We start from the raw sequence: 17,991 nt of genomic DNA, 5'->3' as shown, positions 1-17,991 counted from the left end.
CTGATGCATTTAACCGCTAAGATGAGGAAAGTGACCAGAGACAGCACGGACACCGAGGCCAGAGAGAGAATCAAATAAAGGGTGATTCTCCCAGTTTTCTTGCTGGGCTCGGCCGCTTTATGTCGGAGGTCTGAGATGGGCTCATGGAGGCCGTCCTCCAGTATGATGGACACCGTGACTGTGGAGGACTGGATCGGTTCCCCGTCGTCCTTGATCTCTATAAGCAGCCTCTGAGAGGAGTCGTCCTGCTCGGACACAGCGCGTTTAGTCCTCACCTCCCCTGTGTACAGATTGACAGTGAAGAGAGAGGCGTCTGTGGCCTCCGCCAGTCTGTAGGAGATCCAGGCGTTATGGCCCGAGTCAGCGTCCACGGCTGTCACCTTGGTAACCAGGTGACCCGCTTTCGCGGAGCGAGGCATCCTCTGATGAGAGAGGGAGCCCATGGCAGCGGAGGAGGGGTAAATAACAGCGGGGGCATTGTCGTTCTGGTCCAGGATAAAAACATGGACAGTGGCGTTGCTGCTGAGAGACGGAGAGCCCTGATCCTTTGCCTGGACCTGAATCTGAAACACCTTCAGTTTCTCATAGTCAAACGAGTGCATGCTGTAGATGCTGCCGTTATCTGAGTTAATGTAAACATACGATGAGACAGAAACGTCCTGCACTTTAGAGTCCAGTATAGAGTAAGAGACCTTTGCGTTTTCACCAAAATCCAGGTCAGATGCTGATACTGAGTACAGGATAGAGCCTGGTACTCCATTCTCTTTTAAATACACATTATAATTTCGTTGAGTGAATACAGGAGGGTTGTCATTAACATCAGTGATAAGTAACAGGTATGATTTTTACTGGTCAAAGGAGGAGAGCCTGAATCAGTGGCTGTAATTTCAATATTATATTCTGAAAATCGTTCTCTGTCTAAGGTCCCACTGGTAACCAGCGCATAATTATTAGAAAACGAAGGTTTCAAAGCAAAGGGAGGGCCCTTGGTAATTTGCAACGTTACTTTACCGTTATCAGCAGAGTCAAGGTCTCGCGCACTGATCAAAGCCACAACTGTCCCACTTGGTGCGTCTTCACGCAATGGCTTGGGCTGAGAAGTGAAAACTATTTCGGGAGCATTATCATTGAAATCAGTAATATCAACCTGCACGCGGCAGTGACCCTCCATCTGAGGACTACCTTTATCTTTTGCAGTCACATCAATGTCATATGACTTGGCAGTTTCATAATCTAACTCCCCTTTCAGAATGATTTCACCGGTTGAAGGGTTAATATCAAAGACCGACAACACCGAGTCTGGCGTCCGAGAGCCAAACGAGAATGTAATTTGGCCATTTAAACCTTCATCTGCATCTGACGCTTTGGGTTGAATAACAACAGTTCCTTGTACACTTTTTTCACCCAGGGACACTTTATAGAGATTCTTTTCAAAAACCGGAAAATTGTCATTATTGTCAAGAACGCTTATGGTTATTTGTGTGGTTCCGGATCTTACTGGATTCCCCCCATCTAATGCTGTTAGTAATATTTTGTGGACTGATTTCTTCTCTCGATCTAGAGGCTTTTCTAATACAAGTTCCGGGACGGTCTTCCCACCCTCGATTTCTTTTATTCTAAGGGAACAACATTCATTTTTACTGAGTGTGTATGATTTAAGGGAATTGCTTCCAACGTCTGGGTCAGATGCGCTCTCTAAAGGGAAGCGTGTACCCACTGCTGCTGACTCGGCTATGTTCAAAGACAATTCATTTGATAGAAAACGTGGAGAATTGTCATTAATATCTTGTATTTCCACCTCAATTCGATGTAACTGTAACGGATCTTCAATGACCACCTGCAAAGGCAACACACAGCTGGCGCTTTGTCCGCATAAAGCCTCTCTGTCTATTCTGTCATTCACCACGAGCTCGCCCTTCCCCGGATCCACACTGAAATACTGCTTTCCAGCCTCAGAAGCAACGCGCAATTTACGGTCATAAATGTCCGAAAGTCCCAAACCCAGATCTTTGGCAAGATTTCCTACCACAGAGCCCTGTTTTAGCTCTTCTTGGATACTGTAACGAGTCTGTGCGTTTACTGTAGTCCACAAGAGGAAGAAATGATGCCACCAAAGCGCCTGCCATCTCCAGTCTCGATATTCCTTTCTCTTTGTCATCCCTGGATTAACAAAAAACACAATATCCACAAAGAACGGAGCCCATAAAGCAAAAATCCGTATTCCAAAAGCGCGACATATCCCATTGGAATGATACGTTTTTATAGCTAAAGATATGATTAAGATTTAATCTTATACTCAAAGTGTATGAACCATTTGCCTACTCTCTATCCTCTCTGAGCATTGTGATGGCTGAAGCTGCATGGGGGAGAGAGTAGATCTCTTTGTACAGTTCTGAATGCTATTGGTGCACAGCATCCATCGCTGACATCCAATGAGAAGGCAACGGTGCAGCATCGTTAAAGACACAATGAGGCTTTTGCACTGCCATGATAGAAGGATTGAAAACACCCGAAACTCCTTATATCATCACAGCATTTTCATCATAGAACATATTAGTCACAACAAATTTAGGATGTCTGTGGGAAGATAAATAATTCTGGAAAATGTAAAACAAAACAAAGATAAAACATCTACTAACAGATAAATATGTTATATAAATGTTTAGGTATTGTTATTTGTTACCGTCTTGAGGAAATGTCTTTTTTTTTTATTTTTTCAAAATCGATTAACGTGGCCTATGTGGGAGTCGCTGTCCACTTGAGCGGTGCTGAAACGGTCAACTCGAAAACCTGCACACTATCAGACACAGTGGTGAATGATAAAACCAGCCGAGGACCACAACTTATGGAAATAACTTAAAAGTTAAGTGATCGGATATTTAAAAATAAATGTAAATTTAGTGCTTTAATTTAAATACACAAGTTATTTATAATTGCAGTCGATTTTGAGTTCTCGTTATGATTTCACACAAAAAAGCTATAATTTTAATTCTGCTGGAGCACAATCAGTGATATTTGAAATTTAGTTTTATTTGTCACATCTTTTAATACTCTATGCTCACCTGCTGGCTCTCAAAGGTCCAGGTGCTGTCGGGTAAAGAAGCATCCAGGACACTGATCACCTCCTTAAAGTCTGTGGTGCTGCTGGGTTTAATCAGAGTGAAATCGCTGTACTCTGACATTGGAGACATACAGGACCTGAAGGACTGACTCTGAGACAGCATGTCTCCTCCCAGGACCTCCACGTACTTTATAGGTCCATCAGTGTTGAGCTGAATCTGCAGGTTTCTGTTGGGGTTCTTGTAATCATCAGAGTCGGTCCGTCTCATGCAGCACGTGCTGCTGCTACTGCTGTTCCTGATGCATTTAACCGCTAAGATGAGGAAAGTGACCAGAGACAGCACGGACACCGAGGCCAGAGAGAGAATCAAATAAAGGGTGATTCTCCCAGTTTTCTTGCTGGGCTCGGCCGCTTTATGTCGGAGGTCTGAGATGGGCTCATGGAGGCCGTCCTCCAGTATGATGGACACCGTGACTGTGGAGGACTGGATCGGTTCCCCGTCGTCCTTGATCTCTATAAGCAGCCTCTGAGAGGAGTCGTCCTGCTCGGACACAGCGCGTTTAGTCCTCACCTCCCCTGTGTACAGATTGACAGTGAAGAGAGAGGCGTCTGTGGCCTCCGCCAGTCTGTAGGAGATCCAGGCGTTATGGCCCGAGTCAGCGTCCACGGCTGTCACCTTGGTAACCAGGTGACCCGCTTTCGCGGAGCGAGGCATCCTCTGATGAGAGAGGGAGCCCATGGCAGCGGAGGAGGGGTAAATAACAGCGGGGGCATTGTCGTTCTGGTCCAGGATAAAAACATGGACAGTGGCGTTGCTGCTGAGAGACGGAGAGCCCTGATCCTTTGCCTGGACCTGAATCTGAAACACCTTCAGTTTCTCATAGTCAAACGAGTGCATGCTGTAGATGCTGCCGTTATCTGAGTTAATGTAAACATACGATGAGACAGAAACGTCCTGCACTTTAGAGTCCAGTATAGAGTAAGAGACCTTTGCGTTTTCACCAAAATCCAGGTCAGATGCTGATACTGAGTACAGGATAGAGCCTGGTACTCCATTCTCTTTTAAATACACATTATAAGAGGGCTGTGAGAACACAGGGGGGTTGTCATTTACATCAGTGATAGTGACATTAATAGTCTTCTTAGATGATAGAGAGGGTGAGCCTGAGTCAGTGGCTGTAATCTCGATATTATACTCCGAGAATGTCTCCCGGTCTAAATTACGGCCAGTAACCAGTGCGTAATTGTCAGAAAAAGAGGGTTTCAGTTTAAAAGGAGAGCCCTTTGGGAGCCATAATGTCACTTTACCATTGTCACCGGAGTCAAGGTCTCGAGCTGTAAGCAGAGCCACTACTGTACCACTTGGTGCATCTTCTGGTACTGGGCTCGGTTTTGAAGTCAGAACAATTTCTGGAGCGTTATCATTTATATCTATTACCTCCACCTGTACGCGACAGTGACCTTCCATTTCAGGAATTCCTTTATCTTTTGCACTGATATCTAACTCGTGAGTTGCAAAGTTTTCATAATCCAATTTTCCTTTAAGGAAAATTTCCCCTGTTGCAGAGTTAATCTGAAAAATAGAGCGCAATATCTCTGGTGTATGGTCAGCAAATGAATATTCAATTTCTCCATTCACACCCTCGTCTTGGTCAGTTGCTTCTACCTTTGCGAGCATTAAGCCACTTTGACTGCTTTCAGGCACCGTAATTTTATATAACGGTTTTTTGAAAACAGGAACATTGTCATTATTGTCTAGAACGGTCACTGTGATCTTTGATGTTCCCGTTTTGACAGGATTCCCTCCGTCTAATGCTGTTAACAGTAATTGATGAATACCTTGTTTTTCTCTGTCAAGCGTTTTTTCAAGTACAAGCTCCGGTACTTTTCTGCCATTCGCAAGTTCTTTAATTTTTAAACTAAAGCATTCATCTTTGCTAAGACTGTATGATTTTAGGGAATTAATACCCACATCGAGGTCTTGTGCTGTCTCCAAAGGGTAGCGCGCACCCACCGCTGTCAACTCCGCAATTTTCAAATGTTTTTCTTTGCTAAGGAATTTCGGTGCATTGTCATTAACGTCTCTAATTTCCACTTCTATACGATATAGATGTAGTGGATTCTCTATTACTACTTGAAGGGAAGAAGATACCAACAACGGTTATGTGAACAATAACAGACCTTAAGCACAGCACAAGTTAGAAACACTAACAGCTTTCAACACATTCAGATTCTTTGAGGCATTCAAGACACTTTCAAAGAACTTTCAAAATCGCCCATGTGGTCACAAGTGATTTGCTGTCAATATTTAAGATATCTAATGGTGGGGTGTGGAGGGTTAATTTCTCATCAGATCAGGCCCAGGTTGATCATTCCTTCACCTATTCACATCTACTTCTTCTCCTTCTTGGTGGACTTCTTCTTGGAGGCTGGAGTTTGGGCGGCCTTAGGGGGCTCTGGTTGAGCTGAGGCGTGAGGAGGGGGCAGTGCGTGTTGGGTGGCCTGCTGGGCCGTGGCCTGCTGCTGCTGGGGGTTTGAGGTGAGGGTGGCCGTGCTGCCTGGGATGTAGACGTTCTGACGATAGTCTGGCACGTGCTGCAGAGTGAACTGGGGGCTGTAGCGGGTGCTCAAGCCCATAGTGCCGGGCCCGAGGGTGGCTGTAGCCTCACTCACTTCTAGGGGGAAGAGAGACAAAGTTGGGGGACAAGGGGTGAGGAGGGAAGAGGACAGAGGGATGAAACTTGTTAGAAAAGCATTTGGAAGAATATCTAGTATAAACAGAAGAGGTGAAATTAAATGGGACATAAAAGGAAATTATAATACTAATTCAGTCTGAACATCAGGTTTAGTTCAAACAAAAACATAAAGAGACTGTAAGTGAACCTAAAAAGTAAAGATATGAACAAGAAGAAATATTAACAAAAGAGTTAAGAGGATTTTCTTTTTTGTTCAACATGGTTGCTGAAAATGTCTTATTCCTCTGTTTATCTGGCGTTCCTTTTCTTAAAATAAAAAAAAAAAATCAGGCATGCCCTGTTTTTGTGAGCGCGCATGACGTAGCTGCTCAGCCCATAATTCTCCCACAGCCCCTGCATTGCAGAGCCAGGGAACAAACCCTCCCTCCCCCATTCTCTAGTTCATCTCAGCCTCCATAAACACACACATGCACATGACATTTGCAGTTCTAACTGTGCTGGAGCTAAAGCCATTAGAGAGAACACTTTTTTATTACCTTCTCCTCTGAAGTGGAGCGCTAATTAAATGAATTGTTCCGTGTTTGTCATTGTGTTTATCGGCACAGTGACATTAAGCACAAAGGAGAGATGACCTTCAGTATTTATCACATGCTTAGTTTGTTCCTTCCTCCCTGATGGCTCAAACTGTTCATTCTGTCTAACATGCAGGTTACCACCACATGACCATCTCGCCATTTCCCAGTGATGGAAAAAAAATGTCACACACCAGGGCCCAGTTCCCAGTGTCCAAGAAGGGGGGACAGATTGGTGGTGAAATAACACTGGAAGTGACGGCTTGAATCTGTTTGCCAATAAACCTCGTCACATTCGTCTCTCCATCATCACCATCTTTGTATAATTTGTGTTTGCCTGACGCTACATTTGGTCTTGGTAATCCTGCTGTTTTCTGCGTACTTCTCTATGCGATGACAAAGCCTGAAGATGAGTCACTGTGTGAATTCACCTCAGTGCTGCCTAAGCCGTCAGTGCAGGGACAGAAGGGACAGGACAGAAGGGGGAGGATGTGTGTTGTAACATATAGGAATCATATAGGCTTTAATGTTACATAAATGTACGAGTAGCCCTTATAGTACTGCTGCTTATAGTAAAACATTAAACATGTGATAAGTGTGTACAGTGGAAACGTGTCTCACTGTTGTGTTATTATATTCAACAAATCAGCTTTACTACATCAAGGAAACTGTGGGTAGTAATACTAGGTTCACGTCCACTAAATGGAAACGCCAGCATGGACAGACAGAGCTTTATCAATGACTGAGTCTGGCTTGTTGCTCTCCAACCAAACAGGAAGATAAACAAACCACCACTTCCCACGCATCCTGATGAGAAGAAGAGCAATAAATAGGTTTGGAAAAGAGATGGTGGAACTCATAGGAGGGACGAAAGAGGTGACGAGGTATAGGACCCACCGTTGGCTGCAGCCATCAGGGCTTGGAGCTGCTCAGCTTCAGTAGGGGGCTGGGGCCAGGGGCCAGTTCCCATGGCAACCTCAGGTCCTCCAGTTGCCCTGTGGAAAAAAAAAATCGGGAAAAAACACATGTAAATAAACTCTCCTCTACAGTGGATCTATGTGTGTTTAGCTTGACAGGATGATGTAAAGCAGAGCAGCTGATGGTGAAATACACAGCCTGAGGAGAATAATAGGGGATGTATAGTACGCAAAACAGAGTGTGTCTCTCACACACACACACACACACACTCACGCTTAAACAGATTATTGTAAAGGCATGTGCAAATGCTGCTGGACACACACATGGTAGCAAGTGTGTTCACACATTAATTGTACAGCGGTCACACACTCGCCAGTATGACCCTGAGCAATGCGCCGTCTAGTAAATCTGATTAAACGTATTTAATGATCCCACCTTTAAAGGAAATAGCTGTCTGCATAGTCGCACATGCAGCGCTCAGTGAGCGCTGAACATTTCCATCTGGACGGGCTTCATGTTCAAAGGCTGGTGTATTTAAAAGCTGTAATTTGCATGTGGGGGTAACAGCGGAGAAAGCAGACTTGTATGCTTTGAGTATGCTCACCTACTTATTTCTATTCCCATGCATGTAACACGGCAACACAAACTCTGCAACTGAGAACTAGGTCACAATGTTTGAGTCTGTTCCCAAAGTGCTAATAAACCCCCAATTTTAGATTTTTAGTGTCAAAAAACAACAGTGTGCTATCTTCATGCTACTGGTAAACTATCATAAAATATAGATAAATGTCATTTCACTTCATTAGAAGCCCTGCATGAGACTCAAACATCATTTAAAACCATTATAGCAGTAGTATGGCTAATTCATCACCAGCACTACATTAAAAAAAAGTAACATTTAACTACTCTCAGCCATGTAAACAGTGGGTCAGAGTGTTGAAACAAAGGCTTTTTGACTGTATGGGCTAATAAAACCCCTCAGGACACTCAGTGGAGGCCATGGGTAAACGATTCTGTTGGTATGTGCAGCTGGAAATGACAGTGACACAGTGAAACTGTGTGCTACTTTCCTAATACAAAGATTTTAGAAATAAAGGGGCAAGGCAAGACAGTCTGTACAGCGTTATAGCACACAAGATGGTTTATAGTACTCAAGATGGTTAAACTTTTAAGTTTAACTTTTTATGCATGAGAGAACAGAGTTGTAGGCTCATCCTACAGCATAATATTAACCTCAAAGCAATAACCAGAGTCATAAAAAACTGTTTACAGTAATGCAAAGGATGCTATGGCCCCCACACAGCCATGAACACCAAATCGGTCTGGCCAGAAGAAAATGAGATAGCCAAGATGTTTGCACTTAGCAGGACTGGTGTTATTTTAAAGGGTGATTATGCCAAATGATTTTTTAATGTTTGGGTTCCTTTTTATGAAAAGTAAATATATTTAAGGATTTGCAGCTTATCTAAAACTTCTGCACAATAGACAGTGTGTTAAATGCATAGGATGTAAACAAGAAAGCTCCTTTCTACTTAAAACCAACTAAAAAAGCAATCAGACAAATTGCCCTGATCTGGGGAATAAAGAGAAAGTAAAAGACACATTAAGAGAAAAAGTGAAAAAGGAGTTTGAACACAAAAGCTTGGCTCTGATTAAGCGCAGGTTGCCAGACTGCACTGCCAAAACACTGAAGTGGTTTTCAGCTCAGTGCCAGAAAGAGACCGAGGAAGAGAAACATGTATGTCTTGTGCCAAGCAGCCAATGAGAAACAGACTGGAGAGGAGCACCCTCGGTAAGGCCAGAAGCAGCCATTTTGTGCCCCTTCATGCTAAATTAGCATTATTTTTCTTATCATATCCTCTAGTTGAGTTAAGTGTTTCCTGTGGTCAGGATTATCACTTCCTGTGGGCAAAGTTGTACATTGTGGTCCAGAATGATGTCCTCAGTTGGCCAGTCTAGGCTATCATTCTCCTTCGGTTTCCTTACATGATATGTTTCATCTTAATAGATGCCTTTACTTGTCGCTTTTCAGGGAACCTTCAAGAAATTAAAGCCACAGTAGGAAAAGGTAAAAAATAAAAATTTTTAAAAAACCCTCCTGCAGCTCTTTGCTTCTTTTTAATCCCCTCCAACCAATGAAGCACAGAATCAGTGGTTAATGTTTTGATTTCACACAGAATTCAAATGCCACTCTATTTAACCATTTATTCCACTGTGTCTTACGTTTTTTCCTTTTGCCCTATCACAGGCTATATTTTATAATTTAAACCCATTCCTCTGGTCACATGGTGTACATGCTGACATCTATTATATCTGCATGTTAACCTCTAGTGCTTAAAACAGACTCCCAATTACTCCATCTAGGAACATCTCAACCTCTAACAGGCATTTTAAACTATCAGTCCTGACATGTCCTCTGGTTTATAAGTCACATGAAAAAGCTGCATGTGGTGGTGTTAAGCTACAACCATCACAGACATACATCAAAGGCAACACTGTATGGTAGGCAAATCTCAAAGGAGAGAAAAAGAAGAGCTCTCAGACTATAACGACTATATGTATAGCACACATACAAGGCATAGCAAATCTACAAAACACTGCACACAAACTGAAAAAAAGTGTCACAATCCTTTCTACGCCACAGCAGGCATTGTGGCCTATGCACATCGATCAACAAATCCCATCAAACTTTCGGGGAGACTAACAGAAGCTATGGGTTAGGTACAGCTACACACAGCACAGCACTCAACTGCAGTGCACTAACTAAAAGATTTGAGTCACTCCCTGCCCTTATCAGCTGACCAAGTTCCTCTTTCACTGAACGGCGGCAAATGTGATCCCTGATCAGCTGCTGAGGACATAAAGTGACCATACAGGGCCTACGTCTAAATCGGTACCTTGTCCCATTCTTCGGCGTCCATCGTATGTGTGTACCGTACGGCATGTGGGGACTAAAAACACAACAAGTTATACACCCTGAAAAGAACTACTGTGTATTTGTATATGCTTTAGATCTTGTTTGGAAAATGCTGAGTCAGCCACATACTTTTCAAAAACAGGATGTGAATGACATAGCTGTTGAGAAGTAAAATAAAACCCAGTGGTTTCTAAAAGTGCAGTAACCTGTGTTTGTGCCTAACATTGCCTGTGTGTTTCAGGGACAAACCTCGACTCATAAGATCTGTTGCACAATCACAACTGCGTACACTACATGGGCAAATATCAGTGACAAAGCAATCAACACAGAATGTAAACTAAACAACACAACTGACATTTAATAAGGCAAGTAACTGATGTCAAGAAAACGTGTTTTCAAGTGACGTGGCAGGAAAAAATGGAGAGAGCAATAAAGATAAATGCACTATCCCATCCCCCCCCTGCTAGCTCTGGTCACTGTTCCTCATCAGTAGTACTGAGCGATGGCGCACAGGCTCAGGGAGCGCAGAGAGGAAAGGAACAGCAGGGGAGGGGGAGGGGGAGTGGAAGCTGCAGCAGCCATTTTATAAAGCAGCCTGGAAACAGGCAGAGATGCTTTTCACAGCCTTACTGAGCAGAATCATGCAATCAGGTGAAACAAGAAACTCATCACCACTGGAATAAAATTTGAAGTCACATAAAAATGTTTGCTTGTGATGCCATCTGTATTTTAAAATCAGATGGCACACTGCAGGTAGCAAATTATTATGGTTACAGCGCTCACTACCATCCCCCCCTTTTTTAAAAAAATCCCTCACCCCTTTTACTCTTTTCCCCCTTGAAAAGCAATAACATGATTAGATATTACTGCGTATTTCAGCTGAATGAATGTGTTACTCTGCTAACTCACCCGCTAGGTCCGGGTCTTTGTCCCTGTGTGAAGCGCCAGTCATTGTTGGGAGGCTTTTGCTGTGAAGAGAACAGAAGATGCAGTATGAAATATATGTTTCATCGCAACAACAGCAAGATGCTTCTAAGGTGCAGTTTAGTGTTTTTATGCATTTGGTTTGTAGTTGAGATGTGTGCAATGACGATGTATGACTGTGTGAATCAGTTGTCTTTACAGTTTTTCACTGAGGCTCATCAAAGCATTACAGATGGCCACGAATAACTGTACCTTCAGGCATCCATGTTGTCCCAAACACTGTGGGGCATAAACTGAGCACGCACACATACACAAAAACTACAGGCCTGCTTAAAAAAAAAAGGAAAAAAGAAAACCCTCAAAACTAAAATCAAAAGACCGACATCATCTAAAAGAGAACGTGATAATTTAAGTGGGCAATCGGCTTTGCACCAAAGCGGCCAGAAGCTGAACTGGACGTCCAAATGACTTGCATCTGAAAGGATTATTTCAGTGGATGACAGTACACATAGAGATGTGTCTAAAATACTGAGCTTGCCAGCTCATGAGTGGAAAAATGAAGGCAAACCAAAACTATGACACTGACAAGAATTTTAGGAGACACACAGACAGACTGATTAGCTTCCCACACTGCTTCTTATAAAAATCTCCTTTAAAGAGTCAGAGGACAAAAGAAGTTGGATACCAAAACTTAGAAGCAGTGATAAAAGCCTCTCCCATCTCTGCGTGCTTCTGCTGTCTATTAATGTCTTCAACCCCTTTGCGGTTTTGTCCATCTCTACCTCACGGGCCATGCCACCATGTCTCTCTCTAGCTCTTTCCCTCCCTCACTCTCTCTGACTCTCTTGTTGTGCAGTGATGCGGTGAATAGACCCGTGGCTTGGCTCCAGATTCTGCTGCCTAATCGACACAAGAGCTCCCTGGAGAGAGAGGCCAGCAGAATGATGTGCTGCATTATTAAAAGATCTGTTCTACCCAAGGGAATGATGGAAAGAAGCAAGAGAGCAGCAGAGAAAAGTGAAAGACAGCTACACGCAAGGAGCAGTATTGACTGAGAATCTGTTAGAATAGAGGTAAATAAAGGAATAAAGGTTAGTGACCACACAGGACCAAACAGGGAAATACAGTTTGTTGAAACAGCCTGAAGACAAAACAAGTGAATTTAACCGCAGGACCTGAAGATACTCCCAACAGAGTTGAGTGTGCATGATGAAGAAGTAATGGAAGCAGTAGTACAGTTGCTGAACAAGCCCATAATGCATGTAGCGTTGAGTGAAAATAGCTGTCGGTGGATTCAGTTTCAGTGTTGTTTTCATGTTGAATACAAGTCAGCTCTCCGGAAGAGAAAAACAAGGTCCGTTACAGACAGGGTTGCTTGGTTATTCCTCGTAACAACTCGCAAGCTTTTTATTACAGTGTGAAATGTTTTTAATGGGTGAAGATGAGAGGGAGGGTGAAAAATGAACTCTCATCCTCCTTCACGGCAGAGCTCGGTTGATGGTTAAAGTCTAAAATTGGACACAGAGATGTGTATGTGTGCGTGGGCATGTAAATCTGTCTGGGTTGTAGGGAGAAAAAAATATCAGCAGTGAGGGGAAGCAAACATCCACAGAGAAAGAGACCCAGCATTCCAGCTGCGTGAGTTGTTCTCACCACACACTTTCACAGACAAACACTGATCGTTTTCAAGGTTAAATCCCAATGCAGGCATGTGGAAAGAAGAATAACATACTGTACTGGAATATCTTCCTGTATGCTTCCTTATGGAAAGCCGGGTGTAAGCAGACAGATAAAACTAGGCTATTTTATAAATCTCCAATGCTTATCTGCTTGAGAAAAACTGAAGACGTTCAACAAACCGATGTGTGTTGCCGAGGTTTTAAATTAAGGTGGTTACATCAACAACAGTTTCTAGGTAAAACAAATCCCAATAGTAAAACCTATTACCGGCTTACAGAGACAAAATCTACATTGACTTCATCTGGCAATTCTCTAGGAGCTTTAGCTGTGCTTGTTTCTTTATGATTTGTTCTCTTTAATGAGTCGGTCACTAAAGAAATATGAATGAGGTTATTAAAAATTCACAAGCTGTTTTTCTTTTTTTGAGAGCAAGCTAAACGTAAGCATGGAGAGAGAGAGAGAGAGAGAGAGAGAGAGAGAGAAGGTCAGACAGACTATCCAGACATGCTGCCAATGAAGAGACAGATTACAGCTCTGTGGGCCCGACTTCTCATCCCACAGAAAGACGATCATATTAGACCTGGAAGATTTAAAAATGGCTCAATGTACTTCCCTTACATCTCTGAGTTGAACGAAAGAGCTTTGAAGGATCTCCAGGTGAATTAGAACCTGGCTGGATTCCTTAGCTACCTCGCAGTAATGTGCATAAAAGCTCAAAAATATAAAGAGAACTGGATTTAGGGACAGGAAGGTCAAAATCATGGTATTCAAATCTAAACTGCCGACTTCAATACTGTTTTAATTTGCACCGTCACAAGAAAGGATCACAATGAGTAGTGTTTGACTATGATATTCCGCTCCTTTAAACAAACATCATGACTCAACTAATCATAACCTCTGAGGACAGTTTTACTGAACCGCATGAACCAGCATGTCCCATGCACAGCTCTGTCATCCATAAAAAAAGCATATTTACAAAAAACACTTGGCCTAACTTTGTGCCAACCTTTATGAACTCACACAAGCTTAAAGACTGAAATACTAAACGGTAACATTCAGATCTTGATGCAAATGAGAAACAAAAAAAAAAAAAAGGGAAAAGGTGGGTTATGACTTTGCAGTGAGTAAAAATGCTTCACATCCTTTAATATACTGTAATTTTAACCCAAGTCTTATGTGAAAGCATGTTATTGAAGAGAGTTTGCCAAGAGAGCACACTGCAAATGAATAAAGGATACAAAGAGGGGCAGTGGGAAGGATCTAAGGCCCCAGGGCTCCTCCTGCCTGATGCTTTTTACACACAATCTCATGCACGCAGGCACGCAAACACCCATAGTGGTACTCTAAAGCTTTATAGCCTGTGCCGTCTGTCACTGTGCCACACATGCATAAAGCCATCCTTCCTTTCCAGTTATCAGTCCCTCTATCTCTTTTGCTCTGCTGTCCTTGTTGCACACGTGTCACCAGAGTAGAGAGACAGATGGTACACTGCTGACCTCAGGGACAACCTAATTCTGTGCAGGGTCTTTATAAAACAGAGTTGGTAGAAATATGAGGGTTTTAAAAAAAATATTAAATAGAGTCAAGGGTAAAAATCATTATCAAAATAACAGAGCAACCTCACATAGATGTGAAATGCCAGATGAGGAATACTGAGGATAAATTGATTAAAGATGAAAAACAAAACGTTCTATTTTTTTCTACTGAATTCCCCACTGATCACTAAGAGCGACCTCATGTGATGCTGAGTCATGGAACCAATCAAAGGTTCAGAGGACAACAGGAAGTCAGGGTTCAGGCCACTGACCCCACAAATTCCTGTTTTTCAGCTACTGCTTTATTCTTTGGCTCTCTCCCTCCACCCATCTTACCATTTTCTTTCCTGGCTCTTTTCCTCCGTCACCCCCATCTCTCCCTCTGTCATCCTGTTCCCCTCTATCTTCCAGCCATTTCACTGAGCCAACTCTGCAGTACCCATCTTCATCTGGTTGTCTCCTCCCCTCCATCTGTTAACAGCACTTATGTTTTACCCCTTTCCCCCTGTTTTGCTATTCCAGCTAGCTTCTTTTTCCTTTATAACTGCAGCTTTATTCTTCATAAATAGCAGCATTCTCCGTCACTTAAAATGCTTCAAGCCAGAGATAGTAACCACATTTGCCCTTGGGTCAGATTAAATATTAAGATGTTTTTTCACTCTTCACAAACCTATCTAACAGAACAATAGCACTCTCAGAGCCCTGTCACCATATAGAGAGAGACTGGTCCTCTGGGTAAAACAAAACAAATGGAGTAAAAGATAAAATACAGCAAGTCACTGGGGAAGTTTTCAGTGCATAACAAAACAGAGACGTGTTTTGGGATATTTATGCATTTCCACAAGTCTAATGTTAATAGTGAAAAGTATATATGCTCACTCTCCCACTTAATCTCTCACCTCACTGGCTGAGTTCATAAGGTACTTCTTGCTGAGCGTCATGTTGAGTGTGTTGTTGTGACTCAGCATGGGTGATTTCATAAATACAAAGTCACTTCGGCTAGATATAGTGGAGTAGCAGGGCCTATAGGTCCGTGTATGTGGCTCTTGGGGACCTCCCACAACCTCCATATATCGTATGGGTCCATCAGTATTGAGCTGCAGGTGGAGGTCCTTGCTAGGCCTCTGATGGTAGCGGCTGGACCTGTGGTGACCATAGCAGCAGCATTCAGAGCCTCCCAGCCCTGGGCCACGGTGTCTCAGGCAGCGCACCATGAGAACAACAAATGTGATAAAGGCCACCGCTGACACACAGGCTAGAGAGATGATAAGGTACAAAGTGATATCTGGCATCCCATTGCGTTGGTAGAAAGGTATGTGGTGAGGAATAATCGGAGCATCGTTGGCTGGTGCCTTCTCATCCACAGTTATTGTAACGTTCACAGAAGTGGACTTGGGTGGGTCGCCATTATCCTGAATCATGACCACAATGTCATAAGTTGAACCACTTTCCTCCTCGTCCCACTTTCGAGCTGTGCGGAGGTCCCCAGTGTGTGCCCCAATACGGAACATACCAGCATTTGGTCCAGGAGCAATTGAGTAAAACAACCAAGCATTGTGCCCACTGTCTGCATCCACTGCGACCAGTTTATTTATAAGGTGCCCTGGACTGGCAGATGGGGCCACAGTGAACTCTAATCTTTTGTCTTTTGAGTAGGAGGGGTGTACAATCACTGGTGCATTGTCATTCACATCCACAACAAACACGTGCACAGTGACGTTGGATGTCCGTGGGGGCACTCCAGCATCCTCAGCCTGCACCTCAATACGGAAAGCTTTAAGCTGTTCATGATCCAGAGAGCGCATGCTGTAAATGTGACCGCTCTTCGGGTTGATGTAGACATAAGAAGATATGGGTGAGCCCTGCACCATGCTTGTAAGGATTGAATAAGAGACATGTGCATTTTCACCAAGGTCTGGGTCAGTGGCAGAAACGACAGCGATGGGAGAACTGGGAGCGTTGTTTTCTGAGATGTCCACAGAGTATGAAGGCTGAGAGAAAGTGGGGGCATTGTCATTTACATCAGACACCTTCACCACAAAGTTGATTTGTGATGAAAGGGGAGGGGAACCAGCATCAGTGGCCTTGATGATAACTGAGTACTCTGGGACAGTCTCACGGTCCAGGTTGCCAGCTGTGACCAGGCGGTAACTCATGTCAAAAGTTGACATGAGTTTGAATGGTAAACCTGCCGTGATAGTCAGCTTAACATTTCCATTCAGACCAGGGTCTGGGTCCCGTGTGTTTATGAACGCTATAGCGGTCCCCGGTGCTGAGTCCTCTCTGATAGACTCAGTCAGTGACACCAGTTTCACCTCTGGTGCGTTGTCATTCACGTCAGTGATGGTCACAATGACGTTACAGGAGCCCTCCATAGCGGGAGAGCCACCATCTCTGGCCTGCACTGTTATGTGATATGCATTCATCTCCTCATAATCCACAACACCCTTTACACGGATTTCCCCGCTTTTAGAATCCACAGTGAATAGATTGAGAACGTGCTGTGGTGTGTATTTACTAAAAAGATACGATATGTCCCCGTTGCTACCCGAATCGGCGTCTGTGGCGTTTACTTTCGTTACTAAAGTGCCCAGTGCAGCATTTTCTAATAATGTAACTTTCTTTACAGGTTCGTCAAAGACGGGCGCATTGTCATTTACATCCAGAATGTCAATGAGCAGAAGTGTTGAGCCAGATTTCTCTGGCTGACCCCCATCCACAGCAGTGAGCAGCAGGCGAAACGAGGCCTGCCTCTCTCTGTCCAAAGCTTTATCCACCACTAGCTCTGGAAACTTGCGGCCGTCACTTTTAGTTTCCACATTCAAAGTAAAGAAGTCATTTGATGCGAGATGATACGTGCGTAACGAGTTGGTACCCACGTCAGGGTCGTGCGCGCTCTCCAAACGAAATTGTGTGCCAGGTGCGGCTGCCTCAGAAATCTCCAAAGAAATGTTAGTGGTTGAAAACTGCGGCGCATTGTCATTCACATCCAGAACGTTCACCACGACGCGATGGATCTCTAAAGGATCATCCATAAGTATTTGAAGGTGTAGTGAACACGCTGAACTTAAATCGCACAGATTCTCTCTGTCAATTTTTTGTTTAATAATCAAATCGCCAGTCGTCTGCTTCACCTCAAAGTACTGCACTGATGATTCGGAGACCACCCGCAGCCTCCTCTGAAAAATCCGCTGAGCAGTGAGAGTCAAGTCTTTAGCGATATTCCCCACGACAGAGCCTGGATTTAGTTCCTCCGATACGGAATAGCTGAGCTGAGCGGACGCACAGGAGACCCATGCTAGATAAAAGTAAACCCTCCACAGCCTCCCTCCTCCCGAGTACTTTGTCTGCGCGGAGTCCATTGTACTGCGCTCCGAGGATCAGGGAACGGCAACGTTTCTAACTTCTTTCACTGTAGCGTATCCATGATAGAATTAAAACGCGACGTCCACACTCCTAAACATTTCCATTTTAGAAAAAGGGCGATGGGATGTTTTGATGTGACCATGACGGCCGTCTTTAAAGAAAAAAAAAGAAAAAATAAACGAGAGCGAAAACTCAAAGTTTTTTTCTGCCTCCACTCTCTGCTTGTGTCTCCTCCGCCTGATTCCCCTCATGGGCGGAGAGAGGCAACTCAGGCCTTCCCTCTCATTGGAAGACAGGGTTGGATCAGTGTTGTCATCTCTCT

The 17,991-nt window shown here is 43.7% G+C and overlaps 2 protein-coding genes across 4 annotated transcripts in view; both read right to left on the bottom strand.

Annotated features, from left to right (window-relative positions):
* LOC102309920 (protocadherin gamma-C5) overlaps positions 1-17,983 on the bottom strand; it is a 34,318-nt gene extending 16,335 nt beyond the window's left edge. The window contains exons 1-5 of one of the 3 annotated variants that reach the window (XM_042214673.1): positions 15,203-17,983; positions 11,074-11,132; positions 10,145-10,198; positions 7,227-7,324; positions 5,243-5,736 (exon numbers count right to left, since the gene is read on the bottom strand). In XM_042214673.1, coding sequence (XP_042070607.1) covers positions 5,453-5,736; positions 7,227-7,324; positions 10,145-10,198; positions 11,074-11,132; positions 15,203-17,665 — 2,958 coding nt within the window. In that variant the 5' untranslated portion in view covers positions 17,666-17,983 and the 3' untranslated portion in view covers positions 5,243-5,452. The remainder of the gene's footprint in view (positions 1-5,242; positions 5,737-7,226; positions 7,325-10,144; positions 10,199-11,073; positions 11,133-15,202) is intronic. The other 2 variants (XM_042214674.1, XM_042214675.1) reach the window with 2 other exon arrangements.
* Positions 633-3,043, bottom strand: LOC121812456 (protocadherin gamma-C4-like). The gene has a single exon (XM_042214686.1). It carries the CDS (start codon positions 2,156-2,158, stop codon positions 767-769), a length of 1,392 nt encoding a protein of 463 aa, XP_042070620.1. The 5' UTR covers positions 2,159-3,043; the 3' UTR covers positions 633-766.
* Positions 17,984-17,991: the final 8 nt, after the last annotated feature.

This window comes from Haplochromis burtoni, unplaced genomic scaffold (assembly GCF_018398535.1).
Source record: "Haplochromis burtoni strain Fernald_Lab_line unplaced genomic scaffold, NCSU_Asbu1 Contig_599, whole genome shotgun sequence".
Classification (NCBI taxonomy): domain Eukaryota; kingdom Metazoa; phylum Chordata; class Actinopteri; order Cichliformes; family Cichlidae; genus Haplochromis; species Haplochromis burtoni.
Note: the sequence above shows the minus strand (reverse complement) of the source record. Positions and strands in the feature narration are given on the sequence as shown.

What these genes read in the sequence shown, in the direction of transcription:
- LOC121812456 (XM_042214686.1), bottom strand. Translation starts at nt 2,158, where the DNA reads ATGACAAAGAGAAAGGAATATCGAGACTGGAGATGGCAGGCGCTTTGG.